The sequence below is a fragment of the Bombus impatiens genome, unplaced genomic scaffold, assembly GCF_000188095.3.
Source record: "Bombus impatiens unplaced genomic scaffold, BIMP_2.2 scf_0142, whole genome shotgun sequence".
NCBI lineage: Eukaryota > Metazoa > Arthropoda > Insecta > Hymenoptera > Apidae > Bombus > Bombus impatiens.
Window position 1 is genome coordinate 586,117 of NT_176561.1, and position 17,607 is coordinate 603,723.

Here is a 17,607-nt window from a genome sequence, read left to right on the forward strand (position 1 = left end):
TGTACATATAAAATATTATGATTCAACTTAATTATATTTAATTATACAATTGTATGATTATATAATTATAATTATATAAAATGTCATAATTGAACCTTCCAATAATTGATAATGATTCAGAAAGAAATTAAAAATAAGATTCGCCTGAATAATAATAAAATTTTGTATTTAAAAATTATAACTACACACTGACGTTGTTATTAACTATAAGTTAAAATGAGAAAATTAAATAAAAGATAAGAATGAAGCTTTAATAGTAACAGTACATGTAAAATTGGAGAAAATAAAATTCCTACCAGCAGAAGATAAAGGGCTTGGTGTCTTCACTTCTTTCACTTCTATGTTCTCCAGTATCCTGTCGTCGTTATCTAACATATCGGATCCGTTGAAAACATTCTGCCGATTTTCTATACACGGAGTATTAAAACAGGTTAGCAGAATATTTAAATTACTCTGTGCGTGACACAAAAAAACATAAGAAGTCATTCTGGTTAACGAAACAACTAAATCATGGACACCTCTATTTGAATGTAGTATCGTAATTGATATTATAAAATTTTATTTCTTTTAAATCTTTCTATTAGTCAGGTGTTTTTAATTATAATATTACGAAACAATAGTCCTTAATAAGTGTAAATATTTGAATTCCTTCAACCTAATTTTTATTCGATAACATTTTTTTATAATTACATAAATATAATCAGATAGTTCGTTTGTGATGATACGAAGTTCCATAAAATACGAAATCTATAATTTATTTTATACCTTGTTTAATTTTCTGATCGAATGTTGTTCTTCTTCGAAATACTTAATAATAATTAAATATCAATCGTACTAGTTGAATATATGTATTTTTTTAAGTGACGTCTGTGATAAAATCATATTTGATATCTGGAATGTGTTATAATAACGAATTCCAAAAGGTAGCGCCACGTATGCAACAAATTTTATCAATTTTAACAGATATTTTATTTACCTACTGACAATAAAAGATCTGCAATAGACCATTTAAAAGAGTTATAGAATCGTTCTATGAAGTTTTCAAAATTAGGATAACAATTCATTTATGAACACACTCGAAAACACTTGACGATGGATATAATTAATCTGCTCGCAAAAATGTCAGCGAAAAAATGCAATTAAAATAAATAATAATTATTTCATTTAAAATTTGAAGTGACACACTTAAAATCAAATAGACTCATGAAGACCAAAATTCTGTGAAATTTTAGCGCGAAATTTCAAACCGAGCAATGTGAATTCTTCAAACACAATATACACATCTAACAATTTTTAGGCAATACAGTTGTCATTTATGTATTTTGAGCATGAATTCCTTCGCGGACAGCCCACTATTCTTTTTTATGGATAACATGTCACCTATAATTTCTGTTAAAGCTTCCAAAGATATACGAAGAGTTGTTGAATTATCGGATACAGGTTGTGATGCCAGATTACCAGTATCTAAAATTGCACGACACATTAATCGACCTCATTCTCCAAAATTGACTAAGATAAAACAACAGGGAAATTGGGAATCGTATTGCCCAGAAAAAATCGAAAATAAATCTTACGGAGAAAGATTTCGCGTACAAAATGAATCAGACGCAATGGATACTGAAGAATGTTTCTTTATTCTTAAAGAAGATGGAACTAATCAGGTACATTTTACTTAAATCAATTATGAGTATCTACAGTTATTCAAGGCTTAAACTTAAATCAGAAATTTTATTTAAATTAAAGAAAAAAATTTTTTATAGACATATTTAACTTAATACTTTAATTTGAAATTTATATTTTACGTTTAATGTTTACAAATTTGTAGAAGACTTTGCTTTTCGAATCTTTATATTTTATTCAATACAATTGCCTAACCTATTTTGTATAGACATTATGGGTGAAACTTATGTCAGAAAATTGAAAATTTTTAAAATCTTATTTAGCTCTAAAGATATTCTAGGCATTTAATTGGTCTAATTACTATATCAAATAAAGGAAGGCTTGATTTTTACCATCCTTCTCTTTATTCTACTTAATTTTTTTTTTGCTAATAAACAATTGTTTATTTTTGTAATATTGCACTAAAAATACACGTTAATCATTTTGAAAACATTTTTCAATAAAATTTTCCCGCTTTCTTCTTTTTTTAATTAATTCTACAGTACTACTTGCAAAATCACTCTCCACATGAAGATTTTACTGAAAACGTAGAATTCAAGAGAAGTCCAGGGTCCAAGGACTTCAGAACCAAATTAAGAGCATCACCTGATAGATTAAGATCAAATTCCTGTGAACCAGATGACGAATCTTACGAAATCTCAAACACCTTTCGCAATAATCCTAATATAACTCATGAAAATATTCTAAACGATATAAACAAAAACAGTCCTTTTCAATCCCATCCAACGAGACCAAAAAGTGCTGGAGCTAAATTAAAATTCGCTCGTCTCAATTATCCTAACAATAGATTAGATGCTAACCTTATTGATCAACCTATTATCGATAGAGGAATGGTCTCTGTGAAACAAGATAATTCAGAAGACTTCATATCCACAGAAATCCCACGAAATTCACCAGGATACCAGAAACTTCACTGGCAAAGATTGAACATGTCCTCTTGTAACGACATTGAAGACCATATCGACGAAATATCTCATAGAAATCATAGATTTTCAAGGTACAGTTCAAGAAACGAAAAACCAGTCGGTTCAGCGAATTCAAATAAAATGTCAAAAGACTGGATTGAATTGACTCCAGACAGAATTCGATCCAGAACATGGTCATCACCTATAGATCGACGAAAAAAAACACGATGTTTTTCAAAAAATGTCTGTGAAAACTTAGATCAAATTGAAAATAAACAGGATAATAAAATTTCAAATGACGAATATTCTAAATATTCTAGGTTAAGAAACACGAATTCTAATCGTTCCATAGACAAACCAAGACTATTCGTGGATCGTGCAGTGGATAAAGACAGTTTATCCGACTTACGAAATGTTTGTACATCCACTGAACATCTTTCTAGCTCGACTATTTTTGACACGTTGTCGAATCAGGTTGAAAAGAGTAATATTAAAAGTAGCTTTTGGGACTTTATTCCATTGGACGATAAAAATAATGGAAAATGCAAGGAAGTTTCTGAAAATAAGAAAATTGGTTATCCATATCAACAACACGTTCCTTTAGACAGTAATACTTATCCAATTCTGAAACATTCAGCGAAGAATAATGACTGTTCAAAATGGAAAAATAGATTTTCGCAAAACGATTCTGTGAATAATCCATCGCCATTAATAAAACGTCAAAATGCATCAGAAACTACCAATGATAAAAGAAACTTCTTTGTTTCTTCTTCTCATAATGAACGATTTAACAAACTTTCAGCAAACAGCAAAAAAGTAAAAGAAGAATTAAATCCTAACCTCGAGAAAAGTCGAATTACGATTCCAAATATTCATAAAAATTCTAAAATTGTGGATTCTATAAAGAATCAAGAGGAATATAAATATGAATCTAAGAGTCAGAGTAAAATTGGAAATAAACATACTTTTGGATGGACAAACAAAGAAAATAAGTATTTGAAGAGACCAGGTAGCGTTTTGAAGAATGAAAATGATAACAAGAAGAAAATAGTGAATGCTAGCGACATCTCCAACGTTACCAACAATCAGAAAGTTAGAACAAATATTATGGAGAGAACAGCGGCATGTTTGAAACGAAAATTAGATAAATCGAAGATTAAGGAATATTCGACAAGCAATCAGCTCTCACCAATAGTGATAGAGAAGAAAATTCGTTCCGAAGTTTCAGCTTGCTCCAAATTACCGATAAGAATAGGAAATCGTCGAAGATCGAGAAATCCAATGACGAGGGATCAATTTGATTTCAAGTTTATTTCTAAAGAAGAAAACAAAGAGATAGAGATGAAAGAATCGAAAGAAGATTCGTGTAGGTTAAGTTCTGTGAGATCTCGAACGAAACCGAAAATAAAACCAAGTGTGATGTTAGATGAAGCGATTGACTTTATCGACACGGTGAAAAATTTCCAACCGATGGAAAGTGGAGGATCTAATTTAGAAAATAAAAATAAAGTTAAGGATTGTTTGGTAAATAATTTAAAAGCGAAATCGATTTTAATTGAAGATCGCGTTGATAATAATCTAGTTGGTAACGTAGATACGAAGGAAAATTCGTCGACTTTGATAGATTCTTCCAAAAATGGGAATCTGGAAATTAATAACATAGTAGATGGAAATAATGAAGAAATGGAAATTTTGAACGTGGAAGAAGATCAACGAAAGAGAAATGTCACGAACCGTGGACGAGAAATGAATCGTAAGAATTATTTGACGAAGGAAATAGTTGATGGTGTCGCGAGAAGTGGTCTTAAAGAGAAATGTTGTTTTCGTTTGAATGATGAGGAGGGTATTGCATGTAATAATTATTATAATAAGGAACGTAGGAATTTGGACTTTTTTCGATCGCGAAAGCCTACAGCAATCAAATCGCAATTCTGATATATTGAGATTTAATTATCGAACTTAAAACGTTAACTAGACGAAATCATGAAATAAAAAATAAAAAAATAGAATTGAGATAATACGAAAACGTGATAATTACACATCGCAGACTGTAATTGATTTGAAAACTATAATATGTATTTTTTAATTTCACATATAGAGCATATTATAGCACAGAAAACACATGTAGAAAAATGGTTATTAATATAAATAAGTTTTTGTTTCAGTTTTACTTTTGGACGTTTCTGAAAAAAAGTCTTGAACATACTAGCAAATATTAAAAATTTATTTAATAAAAATTATATAGGTTTCTAAGTTATCCTAATAAAATAATTCTGAATTTCTTATGTATTTACAACAGTATTTTTAATAAATTCTAGTTTCAACTGGTCTATTTGGTTCTGGTCAATCTTAAGCTTCTTGTTAAGTAAGAGGTAAGTATATGTATAACTTTATTAAATAAGTATAACAGTCATATTCTAGTAAATAATTCGTTTATTAAATTTCCCGCAAATTATATTTGCATTCATATGATATCACTACCCTTCCACAAACATTTTACAATATGCTCAAATCTACCCTCGAAACACGCGCAGAGCCGCAGATACCATAGAATTCTTTTTACCATACTTCGAATTTCTACAATTCCAATTATTTACATCAATCGAGAATATCGAGCCATAGAAAAAGAAGGTTGTCGTCGTGTAAGTTCGTACAGATGGACAAGGCGTGTGTGTCAACTTACTGTTGTACAGGGGGATGCACCATGGGTTACCTCAAAAGAAGATTCCGAATGATACCAATTATGTCATCAACGCACCATACATCCCACTGGCTCCGTTCGTTCGCTGTCATAGCACGGATTACGCCCGCATGTCAACCCCTGCCAGTCGCGCCACCCTCGTATTTTTGCTCTCTCTCTCTCTCTCTCTCTCTCTCTCTCTCTCTCTCTCTCTGTGCATTCGCCTCTGCGGGGATCCACACAATCTAAGAATCAAAAGAAAAATATGTAATTGTCTTTATTTACCCTTCCGGCTTTTTCACGGTCGAATGAGAACCTGATACCGTGGCGGGAAAATGTGTGTGATTTTATGGCAAGAACGTAGTAGGATTGAATAAAAAATCGGAATTATGCGGCTACTGTTTCGTTTTTAGTGGCAAAACTTGCCCCTACTCTTGAAGATCAAACATGCGAAACTTTGTGTCCGTTTAATAAATTTTTAAGGTGTCGCAAGGCTTTCTTTTGAAAAAAAGAATTAATTAATTCCTTCGTCTCGTCATTATCTTTATTATATTGGTAATTATAACATCGTTTTCTTATCAAAGAAACTAGTTGATATATTAATATGTTCGCTAAATAAGTTCACATAATTCAAGCTTCATAATCCAGATCAAGAATTGAAGTTATACTAAAGATAAAAATTGTTTTACATTCCCTTTTTTCTTTTTTTTTTTTTTTTTTTTGAAGTATTATACTTTTTGTATCTATTCACTGTAAATACGCTTCACGTAATTATTCCTCTTCAGGAATTTCAAATCCGTCACGTGTAATTTTCCAATATGCATAGGAGGGAGAAGATACGCGGAGGTCGCCTTTAACGTCAGACACATCTAACCCTCTTTGCACGTGTCATCCCAGAGACTAAGGGCGTGAACTCACGTCCACGCACGCCCACGCACGAGGGGAAGATAACCGTTGCAGGGTCACTCGACACGACGCTTCTCTCGCACGATCTTCCTCTCCGCCCTGTTGGAACGGCGACGTGTAACAACCCTTACCAACACGACTAACTTTCTCTCTCTGTCCAACTTTCCCTATCTCTTTCCCTCTGTTAGGGTTGCACAATCGCGGCCTGATTGATAATTTATACGGTGCGTGCAGGTTATTTGATTATCTGTCCCCCAACTGGCCCTCTTCTTCTGCCTTTCGTCTCCTTTTCTGCACCATTTTCTAGTCTCCTCGGACTTTATCTTTTTTCATTCACTGTTTTACATATTTTTTTGGATATTTCTGTGTAATAGTATGCATCATATTCCTGGCAGAGCTACGTTCCACGATAAAAAAACCTCTAAAATTATTTTGCAAAAAGTTATCATTAGATACTAAAATATTTCACCGTAAATTTCCAGATACCGGAAATGAAGAACAAACATTTTTGAGGAATCGAAAATCGAGTGATACCTAGCTTAAAAGAATAAATTCTTTTAGTTTTAGAAAGAAAAATACGTGTTGGTTGGATTAGACAACGATCTAATAATTTGATTATGCGATTCGGACATGGTTGTTTCGCGCAATCCTATTTTTGTAAATTTACTTTTGTTGTGATTTCCGATCTGTTCTATTTAAGTGAGATGCTAAAAATTCAACGCCACTATAATCGTAAATTAATCTGATTTCAGCTTATTGTGTGGAATACACGTGTATGCAATATCGCCCCTTATCAACCTTGCACGTTCTGGATGTCGCTTAGAATATTTCGGGGTATATCTAAGCCATTGCACATGTCTGTCCAGAATGTAGGGCGCAAATTTACGTATATGTAGACCCACGCTTACGAGGAAGAATATAATAGCATCAGTTCCTTAATTAGCATGTTGTGTACACTGTACGTGTTCTGTACATAATGGAAGAACGAATGACCTTTGCTTTCGTATTTTATTATCTATTAGGTTGTCCGAAAAGTGTCTTTCTTTTACAGATATGTCTTTTACAAGGATGCATCTTTATAGAAACATGAAACCTAATCTGTCAAACGTAGTGATCTTTATCTTGATAGAACAAAATGGATCATACGTAATTCGATAAAATAATATAAAACGAAAAATGTGCATCCATTATTTCCTTATAAAACGAAAGAAACTTTTCGGACGGCCTAATAATTTGTTGTTCTTAATCATCGTACGAACGCGTCGAACATTGAAAGAGATGGGAATTTTCTCTACCATTCTATGTAAATCTATGATAGATACGATTGTTCGATACAATTTTTCCTCAAATTTGACTTCCGAGTTTAAAGTTTAAATATATTATAATTTATCAAAATAAATAATATATTAAAGACAAATAATAAAATATACGTATTACGTGCAATGGAGTGTTTTCAATAAAACATATACATACATTGGTACAATTAGGAATTAAACATTTTTGTCAAATTTTAATGTAAATATTTACAATGTTTGCAGATTGTTAACAATGAAAAATCGAATTATACGCTGTTTTATGACGTATTTGCTTACTCGAATCTTACTCGAACATGTTGAGGAAGACTTCGTATATATCTACGTACATATACATATATAATACGTATATGCTAACAGCGTTTCAATAAGCTTCGGGGAATTACGCGCGGATTAATTTCGATACACTGAAGGGCCTTAGGGCGTACCCTTTCGGAGTCTAATTGGGTTGCACGCGTACGTGGCTACGTGTGTACAGTTTCTCACTCCTTTCGTGCGTGATCTACGCGCTTCATCCTGTGTGTACATATTTGGTGGGTTCTCTATTCAGCGTTACTCCGACGTACAGAAACCACGGAATCCTTTGCCACCTCAAATTTGTGAATGCACGCGAGTATAATAATTTGGATATATTGGCATGTGACAAGATCGATTCTAATAAACCGAATTGTAATGTCTCCACTGATCGAATAGAGAAAATGGTGATTTTCAGACACATTAACGTTACAACAAAATTGCGAATTTTGAAAATTGACAGATGTAAAAGCGCACAAGATGCAGCTAATATACAAAGATCATGTTCGAATTCGAATTCACAGATCAAATACAAATTTTATTTAAAGTTTGTTTCGGATTTCATCGCTGTATCTGAGATTCTTTACGTTCTTTTTTATCGATCTCGTAATTTTATCGATACATCATTTTATTGATATAGTAAAAGCAATCGGCCGAAAAGATCGCTGGCGCTATACAACGCAAAGGAAATGAATAAACGTGAAAATCTGGAGCGTGCGTTCCTCTGCTTCGCGAAGCGGAATGCACCCATTAAATGATGCAGCCACGCGCCAAAATAAAGGATCATAGGGGAGACTACCTAAATAAGTTTCCTATAGCCGCAGGCAGTGCACGATTGTGCATCGAACTGTCGTAGGACACGAGGACGCCGAACGTTCTCACGTTTTTGACGCGATCGGTTCAAAACGTCACTTTTGACACGCGCACTGTTCAACGAACCCTCGAAATCGTTGATCGACGCGGAAGACGACACGTCTGACCTCAGCGATTTCTTCGCGGATCACTGAAGAAAATTATACTTTGAAATTGTATGAGAATCTTGTTAGATAAATTAGGAGATATATCAAAATTTAAGTAATTAATATTAAGAAGTTTTTCCTAAGTGCGCTTACGGAAATAAATTATGCGTTTCTTGAGAATCGAGTGTTAATTGCGTTATCCGTATAATGAGATCGACAAACTGACAAAAAGCGGAGGCGTCGATGACGATGAAGTGTGAGAGGTTTAATTTCGAATCAGATTTCGAGTTATCGGTCGGTTGTGTAAGGATTCACATTGGAAAATACAATCCTATTAAAACTGTATAATACACGACACTCGTCGGGTAATATCAAGCTTCAAAATAAAACAGGCACAAGAAATAAAATCGAACGAAGAGATCGAAAGAAGAAACAAGATCTGGCGATCTCGAAGCGGATAGTTTATTTATCGCGATCGATCGACGCTGCGAGCGCGTAAATGGCCGCGAGCCTTTATTTAATAAGTTGTTATAAATTAAAGGGCTACCGCATATTAAACCACCCTCGGCATATTTATAGTGATTCTTAAGAGAGTACGCCGAGCGTACGGATATGTAAATCAGTGGGGCCGCCGCGCCGCGCCGCGCCATTTCAACTTCGCCACATTTCGATACTCGTTCGTCTCGACACACAAACACGCGTTTTCTTCTCTCTATATGTACTCCTTTACTTTGTTGCCGTACGTCCATTCTGACTACTAGCAATGCTACGTGTGTGTACTTATACAGCGTGTTTCAGTGGTCCTCGTACAATCGGCAAAAAGGTTATTCTACGTGAAAAATAATTCGAAAATATGGAACAACGTTCATTGGAATTTTGTTTGATATATATGAACTTGGCTAATTATCGACTGGTTACGACTGGGTAAAAAATCAGCAGCATGTCATGGTACCTGCGAAAATAAATGGAAAATGTAGAATCACATTTTTTCCTCTAATGCCTGGTTGTCAACAAAATAGGGTTTGGACGTGTTTAGCTAAGAATTGGACCGGCAGACGCGATGAATTTTCAAATTTCATTTTCTCGAAAACGAAGCATCGTACGAACAAGTTTTACTCCATATTTTTGAGTTGTCTTTTCACATAGAATCATCTACTTACCGATTCTACTATGATTACTGGGACACCCTGTATATATCTAGGTATATGTACGTTTGTGTATCTTGAGTATATATAGGACTGAAACCGGAGGTCCAGAGCCATACACAAACGTAGACACGCTTATGAATTTATCTTCAGCGATGAAACGACAAACGGTTTTAATTGCCGCCCCGGGCTACGCCAGAGATCGCCGCAAGTCCCGCGGGATCTTCCGTTTCTTCTTTGCCTCGTTATCTCGTACTGAAGAAGCTCCGATAAGCGTTTAGGCTTTAACCCTTGTACAACCATTGCTTGACCAGTAACGCGGCTATTTTTTGCTTTATAGCTCGACCGAGCAAGGGTGTAGTTTTTTGGGTACGAAAAGTGGAAACAGAGAAGAAATTAGAACTTCTCTGTCTATTTTAATTTCTTTATTTTTATTCCTTATGAATCTTTCTGTTCTGTAGACGATATTCGAAATACCTACGTCACTCGTATTAATTAATGATTGTAATTTTATGTAATGTCTTTATATTATTATTTTCTATTATTTTTCATTTATATTAATTAAATACTACTCTGTCATTATCAATTTTGATAATGCCATTATTAATTATTGATTAATTTCACAATTTTTCTATCACCGATCCAATGTCTCGGAATTAATTATATATTGAAAGTCAATTGTTCGTAGTATGAATCAGTATATCGTAATTTTTCAACAAGAATAAAAGTATTTTCTCGTGTAATTTTCTAATCAAAACTTTCAGAATAGATTCGTCAGAATCGAAGGACGAATAAAAAGAGAAGCGACCGTCGAGATTCTGACTGTAGTCAGTCTCGAGGGTACTCGAAGCCGAAAATGGCAAAGAAGTCGCAAACGGCAATCACGGGCTAAGTGCTAACCCAATCAAGCGACCTTCTCTTCGCTCCTCTGTCTTCCTATCGCACAAGGAAGGGAAGATATTCGGTACCCTCGAATTATCCTTTCCGTTACAGTTCTTCCCATGAAACGCGGCTTAATAGCCTTAATACGAGACGATATAGATGAAAAAAGTTGGCAAACTTTTACAAATTCAAATCTGCAGTTTCCCGCATTTCTAGATACTAATTTCGCAGGATATATTGTTATCGTACTTACGAAAGTATTAAAATAACGATAAGAAGGAAACCACCTAAATAATAGCGAATTCAAATGAAAATTTTATGCAAATAATCTTCGCAATTGTCATTTCTTTTTTGTGTATCTGTGGTATCAGATACAAAACATACATTCTTAAAATTTACATACATTATACGAATACTATTTCTGCAAAATATTTTTCGAATCTATATCAAATCAATTTTAAACTGCTTATCAATCAACTCTCCGCTACAATTCACGTTTCGTACGCATCTTCAAGTGGACCGTGAAAAATTACCGCTTGCGAAAGAGGATCCCAGCCCATAAAAGTTTGGCAAGGCCTGGCCCAATTCATTCTATCGTTTCTCGTTCGCACCTCATCGATACGTTAGAGAAGTCCGCCAGTCTTTTTGGGGTATCGTTAAACATCGAATCAGCGTTCATCCTATTTGCTCGTCGCACGATCGTCCATCTTTCAAATCCTTTTCGCGGTCTTCTCTTTTCGCCACTTTGCTCCTCCGTACGGTGCCTTATACATCGTCTCCTGCGTTCTCCAGACGTTTCTGTCTTTCTTTCGTTTCAACCCCTCTCGCGGTCACGAATATCGTCCCTTCATAGTTCATATATCAAACGCTTAGGCAAGGCGGCGACACATAAATACCCGTACACGGTATATAAAAGCCAGCACCTACGGAGGATATCCCACCAGGTAGAATATATTAACCCAGCCGGGCCGCGTGGGTTTCACGTATTTTCGGGGACACATCGTCTCTTCCCGTTTTACTATCTCTCTTCGATAAATGGGTAGAATTCGAAACGCGAGTGTCTGACGAATGACTTATGGCCAGCGGCGTGCTTTTAGCTTCTACGAACCACTATCGCGAGGGATTATAGCGAGCCACGCAACAACTGTGATCATCCAAGTGGCGATCTTCCTTTCTTACAGTGAATGGCTGATTCTTCGATAGTATTGGAATAGTATTCCGATGATGATAATTTGGAATATTGAAATATTAGAATATTCGAATTTCTGGATACTGGGTTATCTTGTAATTACGAAGAAACCCATATGCTTAAGGTTCTGGGCCTATTACTTTTGAATTCACGAAACACATTGTATATAATCAACGTTATATTTATCGAATACCTTCGAAGCGAATACAAAATGACAAAGATAAGAATCGAAAGTTTAAATGTACCTATTATTCGGATTAACGATAAAACAAGATTTCTCCTCTTCCTTCGTTAAAGGGTAAGCTCAAATTGAAAACACAAGAAACATAATTCATTACGTGTTTTGCGATAGATTTTTATTGACAAAGACTCGAATACGGAGAAAAGTAATTGCCAAATGGCCGCTGGCTTTTTCATTTGATCTAAAATGTCAAATTTCCGTGCTAAAACTACTTAATTCCTTTCTAAAAACTCAGCCAGCGTACTATTTCAAAGAAAAAAGAATAAACAATTTAGATTAATCATACATACACGAAAGTAGCAACAGAATGGAAGTGGAAGGTATTAGGTTTAGTAGCACGTTTCGCGAGTATCAGAGGAATGGCAGCGAAATGAACTTAACCAGAAGCGAGAGAGAATCGAGGGTGCAGTTTGTGCTAACAGCGTTTGATCTCGGTTTGTCCCCTGGGATGCTAACAATGCCTTATGTCAGTTCTGCTGCTTACACGCGTAGTCTGTTGCTTGGCACGTATAAGTTCACGGCTGTTCTCTATCCAAGAAGTTTCCAGGATAATTCGATCATTGGCCCACTCTCTGCCGAACCAGGGACCTCATTGTCGTGTTTATAATGGCACACGATAGCGTTTGTCGCTGTTACAGTTGCAAACGGTACAAACGATCCAATTTTCGTGCACGAGGGATCTAGCAATTTTCCGAATGCACGAAAATTTCCTCGTCGGGGCTGTCCCCGTGGACCGTGAAAATCGTTACTGTTCCAATTTGCATTAATTGAGACGCTGAATCTAGGGAAGACTAAATTTGTTTGTACGTGTTTTGTAATACGAGCCGGAGTTAGTTAGTTCTATAATCGGAAGCTACACTGATCAACTCTATATTTCAAGGGAAATTTTCACGTCAAGGATTAACAAAATATGGTATCTACTATGTTCGGAGAGAAACTCAATAATTTCGAATGTTTAAAATATCTCTTCGTGTACATTCACTGTCTTATAAAGCTTTATCGTTCTAGCGTTTCATCGTTTCATAAAACCTCGAAATTTTCGTTCAGAAGTTTATCCTTGTCGATGATTGATCTTCGAAACATCTCGCTGACTATCTCACGCGTGAGTTAGTTCACGATTTTGTAATCAACTATGCAAACGATCCCTAGCGCAATAAAAATGACGGTAGATATGTATCTATAATGGTGCCGCTGCGGGTTTTTGCTCGTAAACGTTTCTGATGAAATACGCACTAATAACACCGGGTTGAAAACGTTGATAAGCAAATACCTATACCTGAACCTGTACTCGCGTATAACGTGAGATCGACGAGCTGCACGAAGCAGATAATAGTAGCAAGCATACGTACTTCGTAAGCGGATTGCTCGATATTATGTGGACATTGCAATTTCTACATAATTTATAACGCTTTACGATTGCTAATGATAATCATAGTACTCGAGCATAGTCTGAGATTTATAATTTGCTTGAACGTGAACTTTTTCAGATTCGTTCTTATAGCGTCGAGATCGAGAAAGACTTTTATTTCGTACTGACAATGAGTGGAAAATTTGTTACGCCTATTCCATAATTATTAGCATTTCGAATGGATGGTAGTCTAATTAAAATTGCACGGAATTATGAAATACGTCAATTAACGAATATTCTATTTACGTTTCATACGAAGTAAGTTAATAATCCGGTATTGCGCGAACAGTGATTACGTTAAAAGCAACGAAGCGGCTACTTGTAACGCAATGAATTTTCAGGAATCTGCTAAGAATTATTTGAAGAACTTCCTAGAATTTCTGGGTAATGGTATCCATAAAACAAAAAGCACGTTTGCTTCACGTTATATTTTAATATTTACGATTCCAGCCTTCTAGTCGGCAGTGAAATCGTAAAGAGTTTTGGAGCGACAGATCTTGGCCAAGGGCGGAGACCGCCATTAAGAAGACCTTATTAATATTGTAATTCTCTTTTAATACGCGTAAATCTAGGATCTAGACAAGCCCACCTCGGAGGCTGTTTTATGGTGATTCGCTTTCTATAGATTTCTTCCCTCGATGCAATGGTCCCCAGAGATAGCTCTTCCTACTGATCCCAGCGACGAACGCTCCTAGCAAATGCGAGAATTATGGTTGGACTATTTTACACAACTTAACAATTTCAATCATCCGTCGTAACGATCCAAGTGTGTAAAATAATTCGTGAAAGTATTGGAATATTGGTAACAAATTTTCTTGAATATACGTCTACCTACTTCGTTATCTTGCGACTAAAAAAAAGCTTGAAATCACAATTCCTTCCAGTAGCACCAATATCATACCATCGAAAAGAAATTCCACTGTCGGTTCTGATTTTTAAAATGACGAACACGAAATATTCGAAAGATAAATAAAAAGATAATGGTCCTCCATTCTAAGATCGGACTTTTATAGACAAACGATCTACGAAGGTTTATTAGAAGAGCCATTACAAGCGTGACATTTCAAATTTTAATGCGGCAATTAAAATATGTTAAACAGCTACTTAATACTGTATCAACATCCATGTGCGTACACTATGATAAGGACGTGTGCGTGAGTATCTCCAGAACGTCGATAGCAGTATTTCATATTTAACGCGAAACCGTAACTCGCCGCGGCTGCTGCTTCTTGTTGCCGTTGTTCCTTCTTTTTTCGATTTATAATTTATTACCGGCCGCCATTGTCGGGCCACCGCGGCACGAATGCCTTTTTTCGAATACGACCGATACCAAAGCTCCGTGCACCAGATACACGCATATAAATATTGGACGTGCGCAAAAATTTTATACCTTCGCGAGACGTGTCACTTTTCCATTTCGACTAAATTTATCGTCGCGATTTTTTGGTTCCATCATTCGTCCACTGTGTATTTCGAGTATTTATTTTAATCTGTGCTCCACGTCCTTCGTATTACACATTTTACACATTTGTGTATTACACAATTTAGGAACTTAGAGATCTACAGATATATTTTTTTATAAAATTTCAGCCTTAGAGTTGTGGAATTACATAATCGTAATTTCGCGGAATTTGAAGATTCAGGGCATTAGGAATTTACAAATCTGGACTACTTAAAAGTGTAGACTGATGTAGACGAAAGTCCTAAAATAATGCTGAGAAAAATAAAAATAAAAATGTAAATTCTCTTGCCTGAAACAACCCTCTGCAAAAAGTTTTCAACGCCACATTTAATCGATCCAATCCTAAGCTCTTCTTCCTCATTTTCATCTATCGAAGAATCGAACCAAATATCAGCCAAGAATCGAAGCATAAAAAGATAACAAGTACACAAAAGTGAAATGTCCAAACGTCCAGAAGAAAGAGAAAAATCTCAGCTGTGTTCACGACAAACGGTCTTCGAGCGTGTACCGCATTCACACGCGTCATTTACCAAACGTCCCTTGCATCGCTTTCCATAGCCACGGCACGAACGCAAAAGCCCGTGCGTCGATCCGGCACGTAGGTAGAGGCATATACACACATAGGCTCGGTTAACAAACGAACACAGATATCTCGTATCATCGGCGGATGAGTTAGGCGGTCGGTGCGAAGTCAGTCAACTGATGGTGCTGGTATGACGTGGTAAATTATTTATTCACCGGCGACTGCGGGTGAATAATGGATCTTCCTTCGCCGCGAATGGCACCGAGAAACGTTATTGATCACCGAAATATCAAAAGTAGGCGTATCCATCACCGATGGACCACCATACGCACATAAACGTGTGTGTCGAAACGAACCCGGTAGAAACGCGAGTTATATAGCAAATATACACCGTGAGCCTAAATTCGTTGCACGAGCGACTTGGAAGTCAAGGAGAATTTATGGCACAAGATAAGGTGAAAATCAAGAGTAAGAAAAATTGCGTTGGAGGCTTCGTTTTCGAGAAAATTGAATTTGAAAGTTCGTCGAGTACGCTGTATCGGGCTACATAACTCTTAATCGAGCGTGTTTAAACTCAATTTTCTCAGGAACCAAATTTCAAGGGAAGCTATTTTGTTTTGCGTTTTCGACTTATTTAGGATGACCTGCCGATTGTCGACACCTACCCGATCGACGATTTGTCAAACATACATATGCTTATGCTTGACAAGTTTCTCAGTTTCGAGTTTCTACAACATGAAGATTCCAAGGCAATTTCGTTATCATCGATTTTCTTCTTATTTTACATCGTACAATCTCCTTGACTTGGTTTGTATCACGAATTTAGGCTCACGGTGTATATCCTGAACTATACATACACACGAAGGAGAGAAGAGATGGAAGAAGAGCGGAGATGGACAGACAGACGGATGGAATGCTCGGCCTGCATCGGGCCCTGTTCCGACAATAAAATCGATTTTTCATACGAGGCATTTATCATACACCCGCGATAATGGGTGTGTATGGAGATACGGTATAAATATTTCGAGGTAAATAATCGTTAGCTTTCGAGTACCGGAGTGTGGAGAGAGCATTAATAATATCGGTGTCCTTTTCACGTGCTAGAAGGAATTGACAGCATGGTAGAATCCTTCGTTACCAATGAGCGAGCGCAACTGAGCGTTGTGTAGAAGTGCGCGCGGTCCGGTGATGGTAATAAGCGTCGAGATCCTTGTTCATCGTCGTTTCTCTTCCTCCTTCGATCGTGTGGAAAGTTGTGGCAATGGAGGGCATGAAAAATTCTTCCATTGGTTTCGTGTGGTAGGTGTGGTTTAGTTATTACTGTACAAACGGATTAATAAGAGAATTTTGGTTCGGGCTGAGGATATTTATAATTGTAGGTAATATTCATAGATTAATATTTGCGTAAACGTTTCTATTAAATTGATAACAATTATCACACTAGCAATTGTACATCGTTAGGTTAAATTATTTTTCTATCGGAGTTCTATCTATTTTGTTCGAAGAGAATTTATTTGTAACTATGTTAGAAATATTTGATTGTTAGGTATGCAACTATGTTTACATCGAAACTAAAAATACGTAGCTGAATATTTTTTCAAAGATCGGAAGAAGATAAAGTGAGAATAAAAAGATCGATTTCTATTCAGCTCATAAAAGAACTGAATGAACCGATATGGAATAATCTCAGAGAAAATACCTAGAATGTATTAATCCGAGACTCGAATGCAAAGATCGAATAGAAGAGAAGAAGAGATAAAAACAAGAGCAAGGTTCGCTTGCATAGATTCTAGGGAAGATAATTGTTTACTATATGGCTAACCTAAATGGACCTTTTTACCGAGATAAGAACGTTCGTTTGCGAATAGACCGCTATTGTATCTGGTTGAACGACGATCGCTCGACCGTAGGACACTTGTCGTTGATAATTTGCCCCCTCGATCTCGACAATCCATCCGAAAAATTTCGTCGATTGATCGGACAAAGGGGCCACGAAGCGCCTGCAGTGTCCACAAGTGCG

At 36.0% G+C, this 17,607-nt stretch overlaps 1 protein-coding gene across 1 annotated transcript; it reads left to right on the forward strand.

The window, feature by feature from the left end:
- Positions 1-1,081: 1,081 nt before the first annotated feature.
- LOC105680360 lies at positions 1,082-4,703 on the forward strand. The gene is made up of 2 exons (XM_012382033.3): positions 1,082-1,661; positions 2,163-4,703. The coding sequence occupies exons 1-2, from the start codon at positions 1,329-1,331 to the stop codon at positions 4,518-4,520; spliced, it is 2,691 nt and encodes an 896-aa protein (XP_012237456.1). The 5' UTR covers positions 1,082-1,328; the 3' UTR covers positions 4,521-4,703.
- Positions 4,704-17,607: the final 12,904 nt, after the last annotated feature.

Coding starts and splice junctions, on each gene's coding strand:
- LOC105680360 (XM_012382033.3), top strand. CDS start 1,329: ATGAATTCCTTCGCGGACAGCCCACTATTCTTTTTTATGGATAACATG. Junction 1,662..2,162: donor AAGAAGATGGAACTAATCAG/GTACATTTTACT, acceptor TTAATTCTACAG/TACTACTTGCAAAATCACTC.